The sequence below is a fragment of the Arvicola amphibius genome, chromosome 11 (genome assembly GCF_903992535.2).
Source record: "Arvicola amphibius chromosome 11, mArvAmp1.2, whole genome shotgun sequence".
Classification (NCBI taxonomy): Eukaryota; Metazoa; Chordata; class Mammalia; order Rodentia; family Cricetidae; genus Arvicola; species Arvicola amphibius.
In genome coordinates, this window is record NC_052057.2 from 13,136,509 (window position 1) to 13,160,660 (window position 24,152).

The 24,152-nt window shown below is 39.1% G+C and overlaps 1 protein-coding gene across 3 annotated transcripts in view; it reads left to right on the forward strand.

Annotated features, from left to right (window-relative positions):
- Ift80 (intraflagellar transport 80) overlaps nt 1-24,152 on the forward strand; it is an 81,140-nt gene that overhangs the window by 51,203 nt on the left and 5,785 nt on the right. For all 3 annotated transcript variants that reach the window (XM_038347739.2, XM_038347740.2, XM_038347741.2), the window contains 7 exons: nt 3,164-3,228; nt 7,459-7,594; nt 7,977-8,124; nt 10,446-10,617; nt 11,883-11,972; nt 12,079-12,251; nt 23,424-23,547. In XM_038347739.2, coding sequence (XP_038203667.1) covers nt 3,164-3,228; nt 7,459-7,594; nt 7,977-8,124; nt 10,446-10,617; nt 11,883-11,972; nt 12,079-12,251; nt 23,424-23,547 — 908 coding nt within the window. The remainder of the gene's footprint in view (nt 1-3,163; nt 3,229-7,458; nt 7,595-7,976; nt 8,125-10,445; nt 10,618-11,882; nt 11,973-12,078; nt 12,252-23,423; nt 23,548-24,152) is intronic.

Consider the following 24,152-nt stretch of genomic DNA (forward strand, 5'->3'; position numbering starts at 1 on the left):
CCTCTCCAAGTGTTCACTGGGTCACTATACACGCAGTGTTGGACTGAGGAGCTTTAGACGTCACTCATCCTGCATTACCGAAACTACATCCGTTCTGTCCCCTGCTTCTGGCAACCACTGTCCTGCTATCTGCTTCTCTAAGAGTCAGTGTTGTAGGCACCTCACATCAGGAGAACTATGCACTACTTGGTTACCTTATTTCACCTACTGTGTCTTCCAGATGTGCAGGGATTTCTTTTCTGTCTTTAATTCTTTTCTTTCTTTTTTCTTTGTTTGTTTGTTTTTAAAGATTTATTTATTTTATGTATGTGAGTGTTCTATCTGCATGTAGTTCTTTATTTCAGAAGAGGGCATCAGATCCCACTGAAGGTAGTTGTGAGCCACCATGTGGTTGCTGGGAATTGAACTCAGGAACCCTGGGAGAGCAGCCAGTGCTCTTAACCACTATGCCATCTCTCCAGCCCCCCGTTTACTTCTTCTTTTTTTTTTTAAGGCTAAATAATCTCTCTCTCTCCCTCTTCTCCTCTCCCTCCCTTCCTCCCTCTTCTGTCATGGTGTCTGTCATGCACACCACATTCTCTTTATCTACTGATCAGACTGATTCCACATTATGGCTGTTGTGAGTAGTGACAATGGCTATCAGAATGCTAATGTTTCTTTGAGCTGCTGAGACCATTGCTTCTCACAAGTGGTATTAATTCCTAGCTCACTTGGAGTTCTATTTGTGACCTTTTGAGATCCCTCCATGCTGCTTTCTATGCAGCAACACCATTTTACATTACTGACAGTGTGTAAATATTCTAATTTCCAGTTTTCCAACATCTCACCGACGTTTTTGTCTTTGTTGTTGTGACTTTTATAATAGCCATTCTAACAGATATGAAGTGATATAGTGGTTTAGAATTTTAAAACATTGCAGTTTCTTTTTATAGAACTGTTGGCCCTAAAGAACGTCCTGTCTTAAAATCAACTCTTGATCTAGGGAAATTATTTAATCTTGACATATCTTCTGCATTTCATCTTTTAACTAATATTTAGGAGAATAAATCATTGCTAACAGCCTTCAAAAAGAAAAATCCCTAAGAAATAATTCTAAAATAGTCATCTAATAGAAAGTAACTATTTTATAAGCTGCATCTTATTTAGAAATGTGCTAGCTCTGTCTACCTGCAGAATAAATTACAAGAGAGGAAGGTTTATTTGTGTTCACAGTACCAGAGGTTTTAGTCTATGGTCACTTGACCCTGTTGCTTTGGGCCTATGACAAGTCACAACATTATAAGAGGGAATGCATGGTAGAGCAAACCACTTACTTCGTGGTGTCTGGAAGCCAAGAAAGAGGCGAAGACTAGGGTCCCACCATTCCCCCCAGAGGCATACCCTTAACACCTGGCTTCCTTGTTAGACTCTAGCACCCCCTGTTGTAGGCTGGCAACCAAACTTCTTTTTCTTTTTATGTGCATAAGAACATATTTATTAGCCGGGCGGTGGTGGCGCACGCCTTTAATCCCAGCACTCGGGAGGCAGAGGCAGGCGAATCTCTGTGAGTTCGAGGCCAGCCTGGTCTACAAGAGCTAGTTCCAGGACAAGCTCTAAAAAAGCTGCAGAGAAACCCTGTCTCGAAAAACCAAAAAAAAAAAACAAAACAAAAAAAGAACATATTTATTTGTTTTATTTACCAGATTCAAGTGAAAAATAAATTTCAAACTTAAAAAACCAAACAAACAGATCCTGAGGTTTATTAGCCAGTCAGACTTCCTTCACACATGAAGCTTAAGAATGTTTTATACATTTCAGTCTTTCCAAGTAGTCAGTGATTACCACTTCTTTTACCCTCAGCTATAAGCTTTTATGTTTGGCCTTTAAAAAAATTATTGTTGTTATTGAGCTATCTGTTTTTCTCTGTTCCCCTTCCCTTCTCCCCCATCCCGTTCTACCCTCTCCCATGGTACCCATGTTCCCAATTTACTCAAGAGATCTTGCCGTTTTCTAGGTAACCAAGCTTCTGATTCCTTGCTTTGGGGAGCTTTGGGGAGACAGTTATGATCCAATCCATAATAGCACTCATATGTTAGTTCTAAAAATTAATGAGTTCACTGGAAATATGGAAGGCACAGTTCTGGAACCTTCCCTCAAGAGTTCAGGGAAATTCTCGGGCTGAGGACTGACTGAGCTCCCAAAGCATGTGTCTATAATAAATATTGGCTGCTTATGACCTCCTACAGTTCTGAGACAAGCCAGCCGATACTCAGTGAAGCTGGGAGCTGAGTGTTTTACAAGGTCATCAGTTTGCAAAAACATTAATGATTTATGGAGTTTCTTAATTATTGGCAGTCCATTTCCTCTCAAACCTGGTATACTGCAATTTTGTTCAAACTCTGAATATTTAGAATTCATACAACCCCCAAAATTGAGGGTATTCTGCATGAGACTGCCATCGCTTTCCCCATCAGCTGATTGTTTTTCTGAACTTTGGAGATCTATTGCATTGTGTGGTTGGCTAAATCATCAGCCACTCACTTGAACTCGGTCTCTTGACCCCTTCGTATTCACAGAAGCCAGGGCCTTAAAGCTCCGTCCTGTTAACTGCTGCTTGGGTTTTCTGATTGTGAACCCTTATCTTGTAGTAAAGAAAGTGCCCATGAGGAATCTGTTGTTCTAACATAGCAAAGAAACTTCTGTATTCTGGAAAGCTTAAGGGGTTTTGAAGCTCCTAGCCAAGAATCCAGCATAAATTACTTATTTTACCATATGAGTGTATAATAGAAACAGCATATAGTACATTGCCAGTAATCATGGTAGGTAGGTACTTAATACATATTTTCTTTCATGAATGTGATTATTGCAGAGGTCTAAATCAGAGATACCAGAATTTAACATTATATCCATATTTAGACTTGCCATGATAAACCTGTGGGCCATTAATCCTTAATCATTAGTAACAGTTTTAATTAGGCAATATGTATTAGGAAAAATTTTAGTTCTATTTTCATAAAAATGTGACCTCATTAATAATTAGAAATTTCCTTTATTTTCTAGGCTGATATGCGCTCTGTGATCTATAAAGTTAAATAATTTCTCCTAAGAATTATGGTAGAGCCACTGAAGTTTACCAACAGTGGCTCTAATATAACACACTAATGTTCTACTCTTTCTTTTCAAGTAATCTTCCTCTTTGAAGCATCAACTGGAAAACCCTTAGGGGATGGGAAACTTCTTTCTCATAAGGTAATAAACATTTGCTGTGTTAGTATAAATGACCACTGTTTAGTTAGTTCCCTTTTGAAATTAGTAGCTATCCTTTAAGGAAGAAAACAGGGTAATTTTATATTTAAAAATGAGTGTATAGCCTACATGTTTTCTCTAAAAGTGCCATAGCTTAAGACTAAGCCCAGGGAACCCTGATATAGGACACTGGCAGGCGTGCCAAGTGAGCTAATGGTGTGACGGGTGTCTGCCAACCAGCCTGTCACTCTTTCCAGCATGTTCTGATAAAGACGTCTTTATGCGCTTGTGGTGGCTTTCTTACTGACCTGTCCTTAGGCAGCACTGTCTTTAGCTTTCAGACTGCAGTTCAGTGACTGTATTAGAGAGGGGAATTATTCTCTGTAAAAGTACAAAGCACCATGAATTGTAATTGTGTATTGGATTTGGTTTTTAGTCTTAAATAAATGAGCACATTGTATTACAGTTATCTTTTTAACAAAAACCAAGTGATATTTCGGAGCATAAGGATGCTTTTAGTATTGCTTAACAATTCTAATGATTTGTTACCTTATTTCCTCCTTTAGTCATGAGTTGTTTTACATTTATATAATGTATAAATTCATGTAAGTCAGAAATGTAAAATACATTAAAGTGTGTGGTAAAACAATTTCTTCTTACCAAGCTAGTTTTCAGTATGCTCCCAGATGAGTACCACCACCACGAGTATCTTAGAGACCACCAGCACTGGAATGTCTTTTCCCTCTGCTTATGCAGCAGTGGAGCATATAGGTCTACGCTTTTTTTTTTTTTTTCATAGAAAGCCATATTTGGAGGTCCTTCCATATGGTTACATAACGTTTTTTCTCCCAACTCCTATCATATCAGGTAACATTGTCCGGCAGTATCCGTTTATTTACTCTGCCAGCTGATGGGTCCAAGTTTCCAGTCTGGCTGGCCATAGTTCTTCCTTCCCCTCTGTCACCCCAGTATGGGATGTTAAAGGAGGACACAGGTTTAAGGTTGGCTTGAGCTAGTGAGACCCTCCAAAGACAGGCGAGAACAGTGTCTGGAGTTGCCGTCATAGTGGTGCCTTGCATACTCTGTTATAACTGTACCATTAATTTGTGAAATACTGTATCAAAGGATTCGAGCACTTAGGATTTTTAAGAAGTATTATCTTCCAAAGATAATATATGTCAGTTTACCTTCCCTCAGAAGTGAATATGAAGCCTGTTTATTGTCATTTTAAATCAAGACTATATAAGCAGAATTTTTCCTTCTCAGTAGAATTAAGTACATATAAAGAAGTAAATTTCTCAGCTGTCAAAATGATCTTTTTTGTAAGAAAGGTTAAAATGAAAATTATTTAATAACATTTGATAAATATCTGTTTTAGTGTAGTAATTTTTTTCACTAGAGCACATATCCTAAGAGTAAGAATTTATAATTTCATATTTACAAGTGTGGAAGTAATTTCTTCTACATTACTTACTCAATGTATGTGAATATAACACAAGAGTGCTAAGTTTTACCTTCTACTTGGGCATCATGGTGCGTGTCTGTGATCCCACCCACGAGGATGTTGCAGAAAGACTGCCACAAGTTCGAGACCAACCTGGGCTGCATAGCTAGTATTGGACCAGCAAGGTTATGTAGAAAATATTGTCTCACAAAAGTAAAACTAATTTAAAAGCAAAATAAACAACAGCAACAAAATGTTTTAATTCTATACAATAATAATTCATCCCATCAATTTTATTTTTATATTTGAAGAAACCAAAACTTAAGCATCCCAAGTAAGAACTGAATTCAGAGTAGACCTCAAGAGTGCTGTTCATTTTGGTTTTGACTACAGGGTCTCTTGTAGCTTAGGCTCGTCCAAACTTGCTGTGTAACTGAGGATGACCTTGAACTCCTGATCATCCTGTCTCTACCTCCCAAGTGCTAGGATTGCAGGCACGTGCCACCACACCTAAATTAAGTCTGCATTATTAGGTGATTATCACTAGTGTAGGGCAAGGGAATGCTGACTGAACACAGCTGCTTTCATGTCACCACAAAGACTGACTCAGGAGGACTAGGACAGAAGTAGAGAGAGGGCGCTGAACAGGAGAACAGGGAAGCTCTACTGGGTGAAGAGGGCACCACGGCCTCCGTGTACACAGACGTCGTTACTACCCATGTCTGAATTCAACTTTCTTAGAAACCAGAATCATCAGCGTAACTTTCTTTTCCTTTTTAAAAAAACTTATTTAACTTTATTTAATGTGCACTGATTTGAAGGTATCAGATTCCCTAGAACTGGAGTTGCAGACAGTTGTAAGCTGTCATGTGGGTGCTGTGAATTGAACCCATGTCCTCTGGAGGAAGTGCCAGTGTTCTTAACTTCTGAGCCATCTCTCCAGCCCACATGTATAACTATTTCTAATACTACACCAGTGCTCTCTTCTTTTGGTGTGTGTGTGTGTGTGTGTGTGTGTGTGTGTGTGTGTGTGTGTGTGTGTGTTTGAGTGTGCATATTTGAACATAGAGGCCAGAAAAGGTTGCTAGGTATCTTCTTGTATCATCCCACACCTATTCCTTTGAGACAAGGTCTTTTCATGAGTTTCTTCACTAAACCAGAAGCCAGAGCCCCAGAGACCCCTCTGTCTGCCCCCTGCCTCAGAACTGGGGTTACAAGCATGTATCAGGTATCTGCAGGTATTGGGGTCTGAACTCTGGTCCTCATGATTATACAGCGAGCATTCTGAACAACTGAATTATCTCTCTTCTTTATTTGTAAAGATAATTATTTGAAATATTTCTATTTTTAAAATACTAGGATCATAGTACTTAACAAGTGCTTTAATATTCATGAAGCAAAGCTGGGCAGTGGGGGCACACACCTTTCGTCCCAGCACTCGGGAGGCAGATACAGGTGGATCTCTGTGAGTTTGAGACCAGCCTGGTCTACAAAGTGAGTTCCAGGACAGCCAGAGCTAAACAGAGAAACCCTGTCTTAAAACAACAACAAAGAACCATGAAGCAAGAATTGTTTTCTTCTTTAAAATATGAATCAAATTCCAGAGGGGCTGCCTTTTAAATATATATTATGAAGTAGAATGACTGGTCCACCAATTTGAATAAAGGTATATGTGTGTTTTTTACTTTAGAAGGTGTTATGTATATAAACCTAGATATAATGATTGATGGTATAATTATGATGCTTGTTAAATCCATATTTCTTATCAAAGTGCTCAGACACAATAGACAGCATACAAATCACTCAAAGATTGAACTGAAATGGACCATACTAAAGAGTTTTGAGTTTTAAGAAACTTCATCTCACTAGCTAATATAATAGATTGATTCAATATTTCAGAAATATTCTATTATTGTAGAAACACAAAGCTCTTGAAGTTAGAAGTCTGAGATATAAGTTCTGGACGTACTTGTTATTAGCTTTTTGTGACTATCCCCTCTCCCCTCCCAAATAACTGAATAACAATGGGTCTCATTTGGGAAGAATAATGTCTACATCACATTTTCTGTTTCACAGGAAAGCACATGAAAAAAAACCCTGTAAATTTTAATGTTCTAGAAACATGAGGTATTCCCATGTATTTCTAAAGTTTACTTAACAAATCTTTAAAATATAAGTGTGAGGCGGTCTACTTCGGATAAATTTTATAGGAAACCTTTTAATTAAGGTAGAGCTCACGTGATACTGCGACTTGTCTGTGAGGACAGAGCAGAGGGCGATGGTCAGAGTCTGCGGATGTTACTTTGTGGTAGCTGGAGGAGCCCTTCCCTGGGTCACCAGCAGTGTAACTACACTTCAGCGCTGCTCTTGAGTTAGTAGTCATTACCAACTTAAAATTACCAAAGGGTGTTCCTTTCTGGGAACCCGGCCCATTCTTGGGAGTTATTTCTTACTTTTCCTTAAATCTGTGTTCCCTGGGCTTAAAAAATAATTTAATAGGGACGTTTTATTATTTCAAGGAGGTAATTGACATTTAATTGATTTGTTTATTGTTGTTTTGTTATGTTTTATTTTCTGCTCAATACTGTATCTCGCACTGTAGCCCTGGCTGGCCTCAAATTCATAATCCTCTGCCTCTGGCTCCTGAGTACTAGGAGTATAGGCATTTGCCACCACAATTGGTTTAATTGATCTTTAAAAACAGAGATGTACTGATAATTAATTTAAACGATCATATGTCAAGCACTAAAATGAATTCAATACTTACTACATACTTTTTGAAATTTTAGAATGAAATCTCAGAAATTGCTCTGGATCAAAAAGGACTTACCAATGACAGAAAAATTGCTTTCATTGATAAAAATAGAGACCTCTACATTACCTCAGTGAAACGATTTGGGAAAGAAGAACAGATTATTAAACTTGGTAAAGTAATTCCTATGCACATAAGATTTTAATTATTGTTAGTTTTCTTAGACTATCATGTGCTAACTGCCTTTATAGTAGAACAAATGTATGCATTTTTGTCTGCATTTCTTCACTGCTTAGTAACTCGATTTTAATAGCAAATCTTAGTTCTGTGACTAAATCAGCATGGAAACACTAGTTGATTAAAGGCAGACGGTTCTCGGTAGAACATTCGAGGATTTTCATTTGTCTGAGTTTTTGTATCTGTTCACTGTTACACAGGCAGAAAGTAGAGCTATACCCATTACACTAATTAGGATCTTGTTTGCCAGTTGCTTTTAAAGATAGATTCCAATATTTGTTGACACTAATGGATCATGACTGTTCTTTTTGAATTAAGGAACCATGGTGCATACGTTGGCATGGTGTGATACGTGCAATATCCTTTGTGGACTTCAAGATACTCGATTCACGGTGTGGTATTACCCTAATACCATTTATGTGGACAAAGACATCCTGCCTAAAACATTGTATGAAAGAGATGCGAGGTAACGAGTAGCTCCGGATTCTGGGTTGTAAATGAAGCTCTAATTGCCATGCGTTTTTCTGGGTGTATTTTAAAAGTTTAACCAGATTCAGCTGAATAAATTGTTCAGCTAAAGCTGGTTTATTAAGATTTAAGTGAGGGACTCAACTTGAAAATAAAATATGAACTACTTGTTCATCTTTTATAAACGAGTATAGTTTTCAAGCTCAGTCTTGTCTAGTGGTAGCTCAGGTGAGGCCCTTTGTGTGATCTAGTGCTCTTCACCCTGCAGTCTCCTCAGCTGAATATGGGGGTGATGTTGAAGGTAGATTAAATGACAGTTGTTGAAAATCTGTAAATTGAGACTGCTTATGTTTCCCAGCTGCCCAGACCCGAATAATCACACAGAAACGATGTTAATTACAACACTGTTTGGCCAACAGTTTAAGCATATTCTTAGTTAGCTCTTATATCTTAAATTAACCCATTTCTATTTATCTGTGTATCGCCATAAGGATGTGGCCTACAAGTAAGGTTCTGGCATCTTTCTCCTTCAGCAGCTACATGGCACCTGCCTGACTCTGCCTTCTTTCTCCCTGCATTCAGTTTAGTTTTCCCACCTACCTATATTCTACCTTGCCGTAAGTCAAAATAGCTTCTTTATTAACCAATATTAATATAATATGTTCATAGCATGCAGAGGGGAATTCCACGTCAAAATCTTTTTTTCTTTTTTGTTTGCTTTTTTTATTTAAGAAATTTAAAAATTTTACTTACTTGCCCCAGTTCTTCCTACCTCCCCTTCTTCTGCCCCCCTCCCCACCTACCCCTGTCCTACCACACACCCACTCAGAGGAGGTAAGGCCTCCCTTGGGGAGTCAGCAAAGTCTGGTATACCAAGCTGAGGTAGGACCTTTGCCCTGTATCAAGGCTGAGCAAGGTATCCTACCATAGGGAGTGGACTTCAAAAAGCCAGTTCATGCACCCAGGATATATCCTGATCCCACTGCCCTCCCCAGAGATATTAAAAATCAATAAAAATAATAAAACTATATGTATCAGGAAAATTGCTCCTACATTCTCAAGAGAAAATTTCTTATTCTCCACAAAAGCAGCAAGTTAGATTTCTTAAGTCTCAGCTTTACTTTGCTTTTCAAATCTGTTTTGAGTTTATTTTTAGTGTTTAAGTTCACAAACTGTAATAACACCAGAAAAGCACCAAAACAAAAGTTTATTTTAAAAGGTATTTATAAAGTAACTAGATATGGTGGTGCATGCCTTTGATCCTAGAACTTAGGAGGCAGAGGCAGGAGGATCTCTGTGAGTTCTAGACCAGCCTGGTCTACAGAGTGAGCATAGGCCGGACAGGGCTACACAGCAGGATTCTGTCTCAGAAAAACAACATAAAGTATTCCTGAATTCATGAAAAGATATCCATCTCCTTACTTTAAGTTCATCTGGTTTTTTAAAAATAGCTTATTTAACTTTATTTTATGTGCATTGGTGTGAAGGTGTCAGGTCCCTGGGAACTGGAGCTACAGACAGCTGTGAGCTGCTCTGAATGCCAGGAACTGAACCCGGGTCCTCTGGGAGAGCAGCCGTGCTCCTAATGACTGAACCGTTTCTCCAACCCCAAGTTCATCTGTTTTTACTTTGAGACAGTAGTTTTGGAAATCACCTTAATTTTTTTCCATCTTCCCTTTAAATATTTTCAAAACCAACAGCTAAATTATTTGTTTTCATAATTTATCTTCAGATTTAAGGAAAGAGATGCATTAGTCAGCTTTATGTTACTAGAACAGTCTTTGAGACAGGCACCTTAGAAAAAGAAGTAGATATTTAGGGCAGCATTTCAGAGGTTCTAGTCCTTGATCAAGAGGCCCCATAGCTTTCAGGCCTACGGCAATAGAGTGCTCATGGCAAGATTGAGGATGGGGCAGAGCTGCTCCTTCAAGGCTGGAAAGCAGGGGAATGGAAGGAGCTGAGTCCTAGGAGTGTCCTTCCCCCTGAGCACATCCCTGGGCTCCACCTCTATCACACTCCACAGGGGACCAATCCTTTACCACAGGGATCCAGTCACCAAAGCTTGCTGCCAGTGCTATTAGGGGAGTACATGAATATGGAATAACTTTTGCCACTTTAAATCGTTGGTGTATTTTTCTTCAAGTGTATTTCTATCATCTATATGTTATATTGAAATATTTATTTGAATATACATTCTGTTTGGAGTTAAATGGGTGGGGTGAATTTTGAAGATTGTATATGAGAGTTATTTTCCAAATTTAATACATGTTAAATTGTGCAGAACATAGCTTTAAGTTTTCCTTTGTTTGTTTCCAACAGCGAATACAGTAAAAACCCCCATATAGTGAGCTTTGTCGGAAATCAGGTGACTATACGAAGAGCCGATGGCTCCCTGGTGCACGTGAGCATTTCCCCGTACCCTGCCATCCTCCACGAGTACGTGAGCAGCTCAAAATGGGAAGACGCTGTGAGGCTCTGCCGCTTTGTTAAGGTATCGGGCATGCTGTGGATATGTTCTGCTTTAGTTTCTTTTGAAAGATGAGTCCTAATAGCAATGCAGAGTTGAGAGCCCAGTGAGCAGGACCATATCTTCTGTTAGACACTCGAACAGCTTGTGCATTACAGAGGAGTGACGTTGCCTTGTCTTTGAAGAAGCTGTAATTAGATGGGTCCTTGCTCCACATGGCACGTGGAGCCATTCTGCGACTCTTTCCTGAGTTCCCCTCTCCCTGAGTAGAAGCTGGGTTGTATGCTTCTTGGCTTCCTCTGATACCCTTTTTTTTTTTATTTTATTTTATTTATTATGTATACAATACTCTGTCTGTGTGTATGTCTGCAGGCCAGAAGAGGGCACCAGACCTCATTACAGATGGTTGTGAGCTACCATGTGGTTGCTGGGAATTGAACTCAGGACCTTTGGAAGAGCAGGCAATGCTCTTAACCACTGAGCCATCTCTCCAGCCCCCTCTGATACCCTTTTTATAGCTAAGGAAGAATCTTTATCTTATAAGTGCCTCACCTTTAATCCCAGCATTCCTGAGGCAGACACAGGCCAATCTCTGGGTCTGAGGCCAGCGTGGTCTACAGACCAAGTTCCAGGGCAGTCAGGTTTACACAGAGAAAACTTGTCTTGAAAAAGACCAACCAAACAAAGAATCTTTGACAAAGATCAACATTTCCAAACTTGGTTGTATCTCGTATCTTCTAAACATGCTTGGACACAGCCCTTTTTATTGACTGTCAGGTAACAGTCCTTAGAATAGATGTTTTCCTCACAGTGGCTTAGTTGTTGCGTCCTGCGAGACCCTCACTACCCCTCTTATTCCCTCTAAGGTATAGTCCTGTCACTTCTTCAGCTCACCATCTTGAGTTATAAAGTAGAAAAGAAATCCTTAGTGACTAGAAAGAAAAAGGTTTAGAGAATTTTGTTCAAAAGTTCTCTGTCTGATGATAATGTTTTTAAGTAGAGACCCAGAGTGAATTTTGCCTGCCTTGAACTTGCTGCTCAGGCCAGACTGGCCTTGAACTCCCAGAGACCTGCATACTACTTCTGCCTCACAAGTGCTGAGATTAAAAGTGATACCATGTCTGGCTTCTATAAAACTTTTTATTTTTAGTTTTTTTTCAATGCCATGTTTTGTAATTCTTTTATTGGTAAATTAACTACTCAGTTGTATCACCATTAGAATTCAGACCACTGCTTCATGGGTAGTTTGGCCACCTACATAAGATACCTACTCTCATATTTCACTGTAGGAGCAAAGCATGTGGGCTTGCCTAGCGGCCATGGCAGTTGCTAATCGAGATATGATTACTGCGGAAATAGCCTATGCGGCAATTGGTGAAGTAAGTAAATCACGTTTATGTACATGCTCGTGAGTTTTTCTAGATTTAAAACGTAATTTATTAAATTCATACTATTACTGACTTACAGTATGTTTCTCTTTTTAAGATTGATAAAGTTCGATACATCAATGCTATAAAAGATCTTCCATCTAAAGAGTCAAAAATGGCCCACATACTGATGTTTAGCGGGAACATACAGGAGGCTGAGACACTCCTTCTCCAGGCTGGCCTCGTTTATCAAGCAGTCCAGATCAACATTGATCTCTATAACTGGGAAAGGTAATAAGAACCCTTCCGCAGTTCCAAGACCCTTTTGACCTTCATGTGTTCTTCTGTCTGCAACTTAGATAATTATAGTTTCAGGTCTATTTGATTGTTTTCATATGCTACAAAAAGAATGCGATCATTTTATATTTGTGAGTATTCTGTCTGGAGGAGCTTAACATTTTCCAGCCTGGAAAATGTCATTTGTGGAAATTAATGCTTCGTCTGAGGAAGAAAAGAGTCTTATGATGCCTCCCAAATGTATAATTTTAGTGCTGGGGAAGTGATACTATTAATAGATTTGGGAGGGAGGTTGACTTTGAAAGGTGTATTATGAGCTGGGTAGTATAATCAGCTGAGGACTTGAACTCTAAGTTGGGAAGTAGACTGGAGACTGAGAGCTCAGAGGCTAAGGGAGCAGTTGAAGCAAGAAGATTCAGAGAGGGAGAACTAAGGGCTGGAGGGGTAGTGTGCTGAGAGGAAGGAAGAAAGGTTTATAGTAGGGAGTGCTCAGAGGCAGCCTTCACTCCAGCTGAGAGTGCCAGCTGCTCTTGTAATGCACCAAGTGCCTCCTATCACTCCCTTAGGTACGCATCTCACAGTGGACATGACTGTGTGACCCAGAAATTACTGTATCATGAAACATACTTTCACATGTCTAGAGTGTCTTTTACAGACTTGTCTTCCCTGGGCTCAAAACACCCCACACATATTCCTTTTATTGAAAAGGTCATTTTCTCACATAATATATCCTGATTAGTTTCCCCTCCCTCTGCTCCTCCCAGTTTCCACCACCTGCCCTCCTATCTGGAGCCACTTTGTTACTGTCTCTCATTAGAAAAGAACAGACTTCTGTGAGATAATATTAAAATATAACAAAGTAAAATATAGTAAGATCAAACAAAAACTAAGTACTAGAACTGGCAAAGATAAACAGAGCCCGAGAAGGCACAGGAACCGAGACCCACTCATTCTCACACTCACGACTTCCATAAAACACTGAACTGGAAGCCATAACATACGCAGAGGACCTGGTACAGACTCGTGCAGACCCTGTGTGTGCTGCCTCAGTCTCAGTCTCAGCCTTGCTCATGTTATTTAGAGGGTCTTATTTTCTTAGTGTCCTCCATCCCCCCTGGCTCTTACACTCTTCCTGCCTCCTCTTCTGTGGATTTCCTGGAGCTATGAGAAGGGATTTGATGGAGACATCCCATTTAGGGCTGAGTGTTCCAAGGTTTCTAACTTTCTCCCTAATGTCTGACTGTGGGCCCTGTGTTTGTTTCCATCTGCCGCAAGAGGAAGCCTCTCTGAGGACGGCTGGACAAGGCACTGGCCTAAGTATAGAAGAATACCACTAGAAGTCATCTTATCATTGTGCCATTCTTTTCTTTTTTTAGACCAGTATTATTTGTTTTTTTTATTCTAGGTGCCTGGGCTATTTATCCTATAGTTCCAGGTCACCTAAGCAGTGTTGGGTATAGGTTACATTTCATGGAATGGGCCTTAAGTCAAATCAGTTATTAGTTGGCTACTCCCAACAAGTTTTGTGCCACCATTGTCGTTAGAATATATCATAGGCAGGACACCATTGTAGGTCAAATTCCCATGTATTTTTTAACTTCAGTGATTTATAACTTGAAAGAAGTTTTTTTCCTAACCAGTGCTGCAGCCGTTCAATCCCAAAGAAACACAGAAGCTTATATTGATTATAAACTGTTTGACCTATTGCTCAGACTTATTGCTAACTAGCTCTTACAACTTAAATTAACCCATAATTCTTATCTGTGTTTAGCCACGTTGCTTGGTACCTTTTCTCAATAAAGCATTCTCATCCTGCTTCCTCTGCATCTGGGTGGTGACTATGTCTCTGCCTTTCCTCTTCCCAGAATTCTCCTAGTCTGGTCACCCACCTATACTTCCTGCCTGGCTACTGGCCAATCAGCATTTTATTAAACCAATATGAATGACAAATCTTTAGAGTGTACAAGAGCATTCTCCCACAGCAATAACTCTCTTAGACTATAAACTCTATAGTTATTCCATCTTCACATTTCCTGTGAATAGAAGCAACAAAATGTATTTTGCCAATTTTGTGATAAATATGCTATGATTTGTTTATACTCTCATGCTATAACCATCTATATAATTCAGCTGATCTGTCTTTGTGCTTTATTTACATGAGTTTGTTACTATTGTATAGTATATAGAAGATCAGTAAAAATGTTGGTTCTGGAAGAATGAATAACCCATTTAAATTATAAGCTAATTAGTTTGGAAAGAGATAGGTTATGAGTAATATTATTGAACTATGTTAAATAACTAATAGAACATTATACGCCATTAGAATTCTGTGAAAAGGGGGCTGGAGAGATGGCTCAGAGGTTACGAGCACTGCTTGCTCTTCCAAAAGTCCAATTCCCAGCAACCATGGTGGCTCACAACCATCTGTAATGGGGTCTGGTGCCCTCTTCTGGCCTGTAGGCGTACACACAGACAGAATATTGTATACATAATAAATAAATATTTAAAAAAAGAATTCTGTGAAAAATATGGAAAACTGGTATTTAAGATATTATTTTAACCAATTTTTATTGGTAAGGGAGCAGTTGAGGTGGTCTTGCTGGATAGAATATTTTTACTTCAAGCTCACAGCGGCCCTCCAAGAAACAACAGTGGAGAAAGTGATGTGTGTGTGTTTAGAAAAGAGGGTTTATTTGGCTTACATTTCCAAGTTACAGCTAATCATTTTGGGGAAGTGAAGGAAAATTTAAGCTCTGTTATTATATCTATAAGCACAGGAGCAAAGCAAGAATAGACAAGTTGCTTGCTTGCTTGCTTGCTGTTGTTCGTGCCCAGGCAGCTTCTTTGCCTTTCTGCACTTCAGGACCAGCCCATAAAATGGTGCCACACACATTCAGGCTCAGTCTTCCTACCAGGTAACAATTAAGAAAACCCCTGAGAGACATACCCACAGCCAACTTAATGCAGACAGTTCCTCAATTAAAACTCTTCCAGGGTGATCCTAGGTTGTGTCAAGTTGACAACTAAGTAAAACACAGTAATCTTTTCTAAAATATCTTTTTTTCCCTTCATATATATTTCTGATTTTTCTTAGGACTGGGAAGGTCTCACAAACACTGTAGCTGAGGTGTATTATGAAATGATGGTTTAAAAAATGCTTAGGTATTGTGTAAATTTATTTGTGTACTTTTAGCAGCAGAAAAAGCCCATACTCTTGTGGAGCATTGTGCAGGCCTGAACTCTACTTTGTGGTGTATTATTTGTTTTGTGGGAAGTATGACATAATGGTTTTATCTGCATGAAAATCTTCTTTTAATGATTCATTTATTTTATGTATATGAATGCTCTATTTGCATGTATGCATTTATTCCACAAGAGGGCATTAGATTCCACTGTAGATGATTGTGAGCTTTTGGTTACTGGGAATTGAACTCAGGACCTCTGGAAGTTCTCTTAGCCACTGAGCCATCTCTCCAGCCCTTATACAAAAATTTTAATTGTTTTATTTAAATTGCCATTGTCAAGGTCATGAAGCCCTATAAGGGAGTAGGATTACAAGTGTAAAGTAAGGGCATTCCCAGACTTTGAGGTTAAGCTTTGAAGGGGTTGTCATTCAGTAGAGGACGAGGCCATGGGTTAAGGATGAACATCTGATTTGCAGAGAGAGCAGAGGGGAGTGCAGCTTTACTGAGTGCCCACATTTTAGGGTTGGCTTAAGGAAAGGACTCAGTGTGGTTAGGAAGACAGCTCACTTGGGCAAGTGCTTGCCACTCAAGCGTGTAAGGACCTGAGTTTGGATTCCAAGTACCCACATAAAAACCGGGTGGAGCAGCATGCCTGTAACCATGTTGGAGAGGTGGAGAAGGATGCTTTGGTTGCTGGCCGGCCAGCTTAGCTGTTACAAGCCCCATGTTCAGTGAGAAACCCTGTGTTTAAGAAGTAAGGTAGAGTGACAGACGAGTGGTCAGACCTAGCGAGATGTTTAACATCCCCTCCAAGGCTTGGTGAGTGTCTCAGAAGAGGGAGCCAGAAGATGGGGAGAGCTGCTTCTGAATGCTCACTTCTGGGCATGAGCGTCACTGTATGTAATCTTGAACTCACAGCAGCTCTTGTTACTTGCTCAAAACGGGCCATATCAGCAATCAGGTATGGCCACAATTAATATAATATAGATTACTGGAAGATTCTGGGATATGGGCAGTCATTAAGTAATTCTCTACTCATGGTAACACAGAGGGCCCTGGTTAAACTTAGTGCATCACTAAACACACAAAAAAAGACATGAATGTGGGAAAGAGATTTGTAGGAGGGTTACAGGGAGGGAGGGAGTGGAAGGTGAGAATAATAAGAATGCATTTCATACATGTTTGAAAATGTAAAAGAACAAATTTAACAAATTATAAAAAACATTTTTAAAAAAGTATAGTGCAGACCAATTGAGGATGACACCCAGTATTACCTTCTGACACACACACACACACACATACTCACGACAATAATTGGGAGTAGCTCTTGATTTGTAGAATACTTGCCTAGTATATGCAAGGAAGAAAAAGAGTATTTAGCAAAATGCATCAGGAGGAACCAAAAAGATGAAATTGAAAAAATCCTTGTTATGGAAAAGCACAAAAAATAGTGTGATGAATACCATCAGTCAGCTTCAACACTGATTGGGTTTGTGCTGTCTCCACACCCAACTTCTCTTACATTTATTTTAAGACAGACTATAATTATCACATTTTATCTGTATTTAAAGGTGTATCTCTAAAAGATTTTGGAAGCCATAATGCCACAATCATACTTAAAAATTATCAGCAATTATAGTGTTCTTATTTCTCTGTTACCTAATAAGTATTTTTTGGATTTTATTTTAATTGAGCTATACGTTTTCCCCCCACTCCTCTACCTTCTTTCCTTCCTTCTCCCTCCCTCTTGTTCCCCATGCTCCCAATTTATTCAGATTTTGTCTTTTTTTTCCTTCCTAGGCATATCTATGTACATCTCTCTTAGGGTCTTCTTTGTTGTCTAGGTTCTCTGGGGTTGTGGACTGTAGGTTGGTTATTCTTTGCTTTATGTCTAAAAGCCACTTATGAGTGAGAACATTATATTTGTTTTTCTGGGTCTGGGTTACTTCACTGAATATGTTTTTTTCTAGTTCCATCCATTTGCCTGCAAATTTCAAGATGTATTATTTTGTATTACTGAGTAGTACTCTATTGTGTAAATGTACCACATTTTCTTTATCCATTCTTCAGTTGAGGGCATCTAGGTTGTTTCTGGGTTCTGGCTATTATAAATAATGCTTCTATGACCATATTTGAGCAAATGTCCTTGTGATATGATTGAACATCCTTTGGGTATATGCCCAAAAGTGGTATTGCTGGGTCTTGAGATAGATTGATTCCTAATTTTCTGAGAAATCATCATATTTCCAAAATGGCTGTCCAATTTGCACTCCCACCAGCATTGGAGGAGTGTTCCCCTATTCCACATCCTCTCCAGCATAAGTGATCATCAGTTATATCAGTTTTTGATCTTGGGGCCATTCTGACAGGTTTAAGATGTTATCTCGGAGTTGTTTTGATTTGCATTTCTCAATGACTAAAGATGTTGAGCATTGCCGGGCGGTGGTGGCGCACGCCTTTAATCCCAGCACTCGGGAGGCAGAGGCAGGCGGATCTCTGTGAGTTCGAGGCCCACCTGGTCTACAAGAGCTAGTTCCAGGACAGGCTCTAAAAAAAAAAGCTGCAGAGAAACCCTGTCTCGAAAAACCAAAAAAAAAAAAAAGCAAAACAAAAAGAAAAAAGAAAAAAAAAAGATGTTGAGCATTTCCTTAAGTGTCTTTCAGCTATTTGAAATTCCTGTTGAGAGTTCTCTGTTTAAAAGGTCTGTACCCTATTTTTAAAATTTGATTATTTGGTATTTTGGTGTCCAGTTTCTTGAGTTCTTTGTATATTTTGGAGATCAGTCCTCTGTCAGATGTGGGGTTGGTGAAGATCTATTCCCATTTTGTAGGCTGCCGTTTTGTCTTGTTGGCCATGTCCTTTGCTAAAGAGCAAGAAGCTTCTCAGTTTCAGGAGGTACTATTTATTAATTGCTGCTCTCAGTGTCTTTACTATTGGAATTATATTTAGGAAGTGGTCTTCTGTGCCAGTGCACTTGAGGCTACTTCTCACTTTCTCATCTATGAGGTTCAGCGTTGTTGATTTTCTGTTGGGGTCTTTGATCCATCTGAACTTGAGTTTTGTGCATGGTGATAGATTCGATCTATTTGTATCCATCTACATGTTGCTATCCAGCCATACCAGCACCATTTGTTGAAGATATTTTTTTTTCCATTTTATAATTTTAGCTTCTTTGTCAAAAATCAGGTGTTCATAGGTGTGTGGGATGATATATGGGTCTTTGATTTGATTCATTAGCCCTCCTATCTGTTTTTACACCAATATCAAACTGTTTTGATTATTGTAGCTCTATATAGAAAAGTTTGAAGTCAGGGATGGTGATGCCTCCAGAAGTTCCTTTATTGCATAGGCTTTTTTTTGGGGGGGGGGGGCTATCTTGGGTTTTTTGTTTTTCTTTATGAAGTTGAGTATTTTTTCGAGGTCTGTGAATAATTGTACTAGGGTTTTGATTGGTATTGCATTGAATCTGTAGATTGTTTTTGATAAGATTGTCATTTTTACTTGTTAATTCTACCTACCCAAGAGCATGGGAGATCTTTCCATTTTCTGGTGTTTTCTTCCACTTCTTTCTTCGGAGATTTAAAGTTCTTTGTATTGTTTACTGTTTTGTTGATTTCAGCTCTCAGTTTGATTATTCCTGTTGTCTGGACTTTCTGGATGAGTTTGCTTCTTTTTGTTCCTGGGCTTTCAGGTGTTCTGTTAATTTGCTGGTGTGGGATTTTCCAGCTTCTTTATGTAGGCATTTAGTACTATGAATTTTTCTCTTAGCACTGCTTTCATTGTGTCCCCTAAGTTTGGGTAGATTACTCAGTCTTGAACCATTTCTTTTGCCTGTTTGATTGCTTTTTCTTGGTTATATTTAAGGGATTCATTGATTTCTTCCAATTTTTTGTTTGTCCTTTCCTCCATTTCTTTAAGGGAATTTTTCAAATCCTCTTTAAGAGCCTCAATCAGCTTCATGAAGTTATTTTTAAGGTCATTCTTCTGCTTCATCTGCTTTGGGATGCTCAGGTCTTGCTGGTGTAGAACCACGAGTTTCTGGTGGCACCGTGTTGCTCTCTATATTCTTGCGCTGTTGTCTGCCTATCTCTCCCTCCAGTTGGAACACTTGGAACCTGTGTTTCAGGAGTCCCTTTTCCTCCAGCGGATGTAGTTGGGGGCTCGGGCTCTGTTAAGTGCCCCTTCAGGTGTAGGCAGAGGAGAGCCTTTGGTGATTGTTTCTCCAGGCGCCTACCGGCCCAAGGCTCAAATGGTCGTTCCTTCTGGCGTTGGCAGGGCTCAGGCTCCAGGGGTCAGATTATTTCTGGAGGCCACAGCTGTTGGTGGCCCCCACACTGCTGCTCATGGTTCTCTCTGCAGCCTGGGCTGGCCTCCCGCTGTGCTGCTACTCACTCTTCTCCTGGTGGTCTGGCCCAGCCCACCACGCAGCTGCTCACACTTGAGAGGTACTTTTCAAGCCCTGCTATGTTAAGACTTAAGTTTGTTCTAATTCAGCATCATGAATGTCTGGGTGTGTGCATGGTGATAATTAAGTTAACAATAATCAAATGCTCGCACATTCCCTAGGGCCCTCTAATAAGTGTTTCATGGTTTGAATGGAGACCCAGAAAAGACTGCTATGTTGTGAGTAGTTGATGCATTCTTAGATAGGTTTTGTTTCTTTCTGTGTTTGCTTATAATTTCCACATTGCAGAAATCAAACCTTCAAAATTTCCCATCATCTCGACATTGTTGATTATATCATTTTGGGGGCTGTCTCCGAATTAGCTACAAATTGGTCATGAATCTAGAACCTTAAACTTAGAAATTTAAGTTTATTTGGGTGATAGGAAGAGGGAGACTAAATACTGGTGATATGTGTATTTCCACAATGTCTGGGTCATCTGTAGTTTTCAGGTATCAGCAAGTGTTGATGCTCACTGCTAGATCTCTTAATTCTTGAATGATAGAAGTGTTGGGTGGTGTATTAGATTGCTTTTGAGGTCCCTGAACTCTACCTCTGTTGAAACCATCTAGAATGGGATAGGTTTTCATTCATTCGAGTGTTACTCTGCTTGAGAAGCATGCTCTTACTAGTTGTGCATCTGTTTTTCATAACCTGAATTCAGAGGTTGCCTGCACCTTAGTAGAATACAGAGCCCAAAGACTTGTGGGTAGGCAGCTTAGTTGTTTGGTGTCTGCTTTGGACACTGAGTGTTAATGTTCTCTGAGAAACTGAAGTTAGGAGAGGAAAAAATGAATGTTCCAGGTAACCACATTGATCTGTGTATAAGTGTTAATAGAATAATTTCTAATTGTCTGCCAGTTATATAAAGTGCTTTTGATTTGTTCAAGTTATGGAAAAGATCTTATTTAGAAGTTATCATATCTTTTTATATAACTTCTTCCTATTTAAAATACATGGACTTATTCCAGCCCTAGAATCTAATGTCACATTTGTTTGGTTGCCAAACCATTTTAAAACTAGAGACACACTGTTCCCAAAACCCTTATATAATTTGAAATAAGTTCCCTCCTAAATGTGGTAGAGAATCATTTTTTACCCAGTGTGTATGCATTTAGATATTACTTAAAATAGCACATATGTAAATCTTTTAGCCATTACTCTTCAAATAATTAATGCATGTTTTATTATTATAATAATGACAGGAATGTAGATAATACTCAGAACCTAATCTCAGAATACCCAATTAGACATTATATTGTCTTTTCTGCATGACTAAATGTATTGATGTTTGCATACCAAATTACTTCCTTAGAATTTTTGAAAAGCCCCAGTACAGAACAGCTCCCAATGTATGCCTGCTTTCACTGTTGCAGGTAAGATGTCCCAACCCATCACTACTGTCAGAGCCAGTAGTGTGACTCACCAGAGTCTCCAGGGACACACAGCCCACAGGCTCCGAGGCTGGGGTAAATAGAGCTCTAGAAGGAACAAGGCACCTTGATTATCACTGCTCATCATAGAGCCTCTGTTACTTAATTGTTGTCTTTTGTTCTTCACTTCAGTCCCCATCTGCTTGGCTCATTTTTCTCTGAAAGACTTAAAGTTGCAAAAAACGGGAGAACTCTGGGTGTCCATTGACAGTCGATCTCCTAGTGCTGTGAGGAGACGCTGACCAGAGCAGCGCCTATAAAAGACAACACTAAAAGGGTCTTGCTTTCAGTTTCCGTTAGTCCATTTCATCATCGTGGGGGATGTGCTGGCACTCAGGCAGACATGGTGCAGGGGAGATAGTTGAGAATTCTACATCCAGACCCACGGGCAGCAGGAAGAGTGAGCCACTGGGCCTGGCTTGGACTCTTGAAACCTCAAAACCCATCCCCAGTGACACTTCCTCCAACAAGACCACACCCACTTCAACAAGGCCATCCCCCCATCCTTTCAATAGTGCCAGTTCCTGTTGACCAAGCATTCAAGATCTGTGAACCTATGGGGCCATTCTCATTCAAACCACTACAGTAATATATAACGTATGTTGATCTGTTTTATAAGAAATCATGTTTCATCATCTTGGCATTCCTATTTGTGGTATTACTGAGTTACATTCATATTTTTATATTGCCTTTGATAGCTCCTTCAATTGCCTACCAATTGTCAAAACACACACTATTATCCAAAATACTTGAAAAATTTAAGAGTTTAGAGTAAATGTGTATGGGAGGGAGAAAGGAAGAGAGAGAGGGAGAGGGAGAGAAAGGTGGGAGAGTACACATACCACAGTGCAAACATGGAGGTTAGAGGACCGGTTTGTGAAGTTGGTTCTCTCTCTTCATCTTTATCTTGGTTGAAATACAGGTTGTCAGATTTTTATGGCTAAGTCATCTTTCTGGCCCCCCAAATTCTTTCTAAAGATATTATTTAGTTTGGCTAATACTGAAGAGTTAGAAGTTATAAAATAGTAATGTCCTGTTTTATCTAAAATAAAACATCCATAATAGTTGTATCAGATCAACCATAGTTGTCCTGATCATGTCATGTAGGAGAACACACGAGAGCTCAAGCATTGATGCCCTTTTGAATACTTCGGTGATGTTACCCATGCCTGAAAACCAGACTTAACTGTGGAAAGACACATGCTGCACTTGGCTTCTCTTGACTTTGACGAGGCTGAGGCCCTAGTCAAACTGACATGGAATCCTGGGCTGAGACAATCTGTTCACCTCCTTGCTGGTTATCACCGGGCTAAATATGTCTCTTTGGTGTGAAGCTACTGTTTTTAGTAATTCTTTTACAATTTAAATAAAGGCTTTCCTTAAAATTGTATAGATACATTGGTTAAACTATAAAATTTCAATGACTTCTTAACATTTTCTTTAAGTTTTTAAAAATTAATTAATTGATTGATTGTTTTGTGCACATGTACATAGGTGGAAGTCAGAAGGCAACTTGGGGAAGTTGTTTTTCCATCATGTGGGTCCTATGAATTAAACTCAGGTCATTGGGCTTGGTGGCAAGTTCCTATACCTGCTTAGACACCTTGCCACCGTAGCATGGCATTTTCCAAGATTCAAATAGTAATAACATTTGTCGTACTGGTTTTAGTATTAATTTTCTATTTTATATTATTTTAATTTTGATATAGTAATATCACTTTTTTATTCCATAAGCTTATTGTAGATTCATAAAAATATCGGGTATTTACTTTTTATGATTTACCAAAATATTACTGTTTTACATACATGTACTCTGCAGTACTCAGCAAAGGAGATGGAGACTGTATAAGCTAGTTAGGGCCTAGGATCACACCTCATAAGTAGTGCTGACATAGTAGTCTGCAGCAACGACACAGAGCATTTCTATGTTGTGTTTGCACAAGAGTAGCCGTCTGACCTGGGCTTTGAAAAGATACACAGATGGCTAAGGCAGAAGATGGCTTTTCAGACTGTGGGGTAAGCAGAGCAGTCATTCCTACCTCCAGTTTCAAAACTCTGTTGTTTAGACGGTGGTATTAATAATCTGTGTAATTTCTCATTATAGGGCACTGGAGTTGGCTGTGAAATACAAAACTCATGTTGATACAGTTCTTGCTTATCGTCAAAAGTTTTTGGAGACATTTGGTAAACAGGAAACTAATAAACGATATTTGCAGTATGCAGAAGGTGTAAGTATTGCACCGTGTCTTATAATAGTATCTATGCTTTATATAAAACTCTCATCTTATGACAAAGCCGTGTGATTCATACTCTATCTAAATGCGTTACTTTTCTCTGTGACATTGTCATTTTATTTTGTGACTATTATGATTTAGTCTCTTTTTTAGGCTCTTGACTGTTTGTTAACAGAATCTTACTTTGTAGTCTAAGCTGTAGTCTTGAAGCTCACTATCTAGCTCAAGATGGCATCTAAATTGCCATCAACTTCCTGAAGTTCTCAACTTCTCAAGTTCTCAAGTTCAGGAAGTTGCCTCAACTTCCTGAAGGCTGGGATTATAAGCATAAGTCATCAGTCCCAGTGGTTTTGGTTTTTTTCTAGATGCTTTAGCCTTTATTTTCAACTCACATCAGCTTTTTATAATTTGTCTTGAGGTTGTATGTTATTTGATATTTTTAGATAAATAATACAGATGTCTAGGAAGAAAGCTAGCTTTTAAATTTGTTTCCCCCATTTGAGAAAACATATAAAATACAGCCCTTCCTTTAGTGAAATCTTAATTTATTTATAAAATATTTTTATTTTAAGTTATGTGTCAATGTGTGAGTTTGTGCT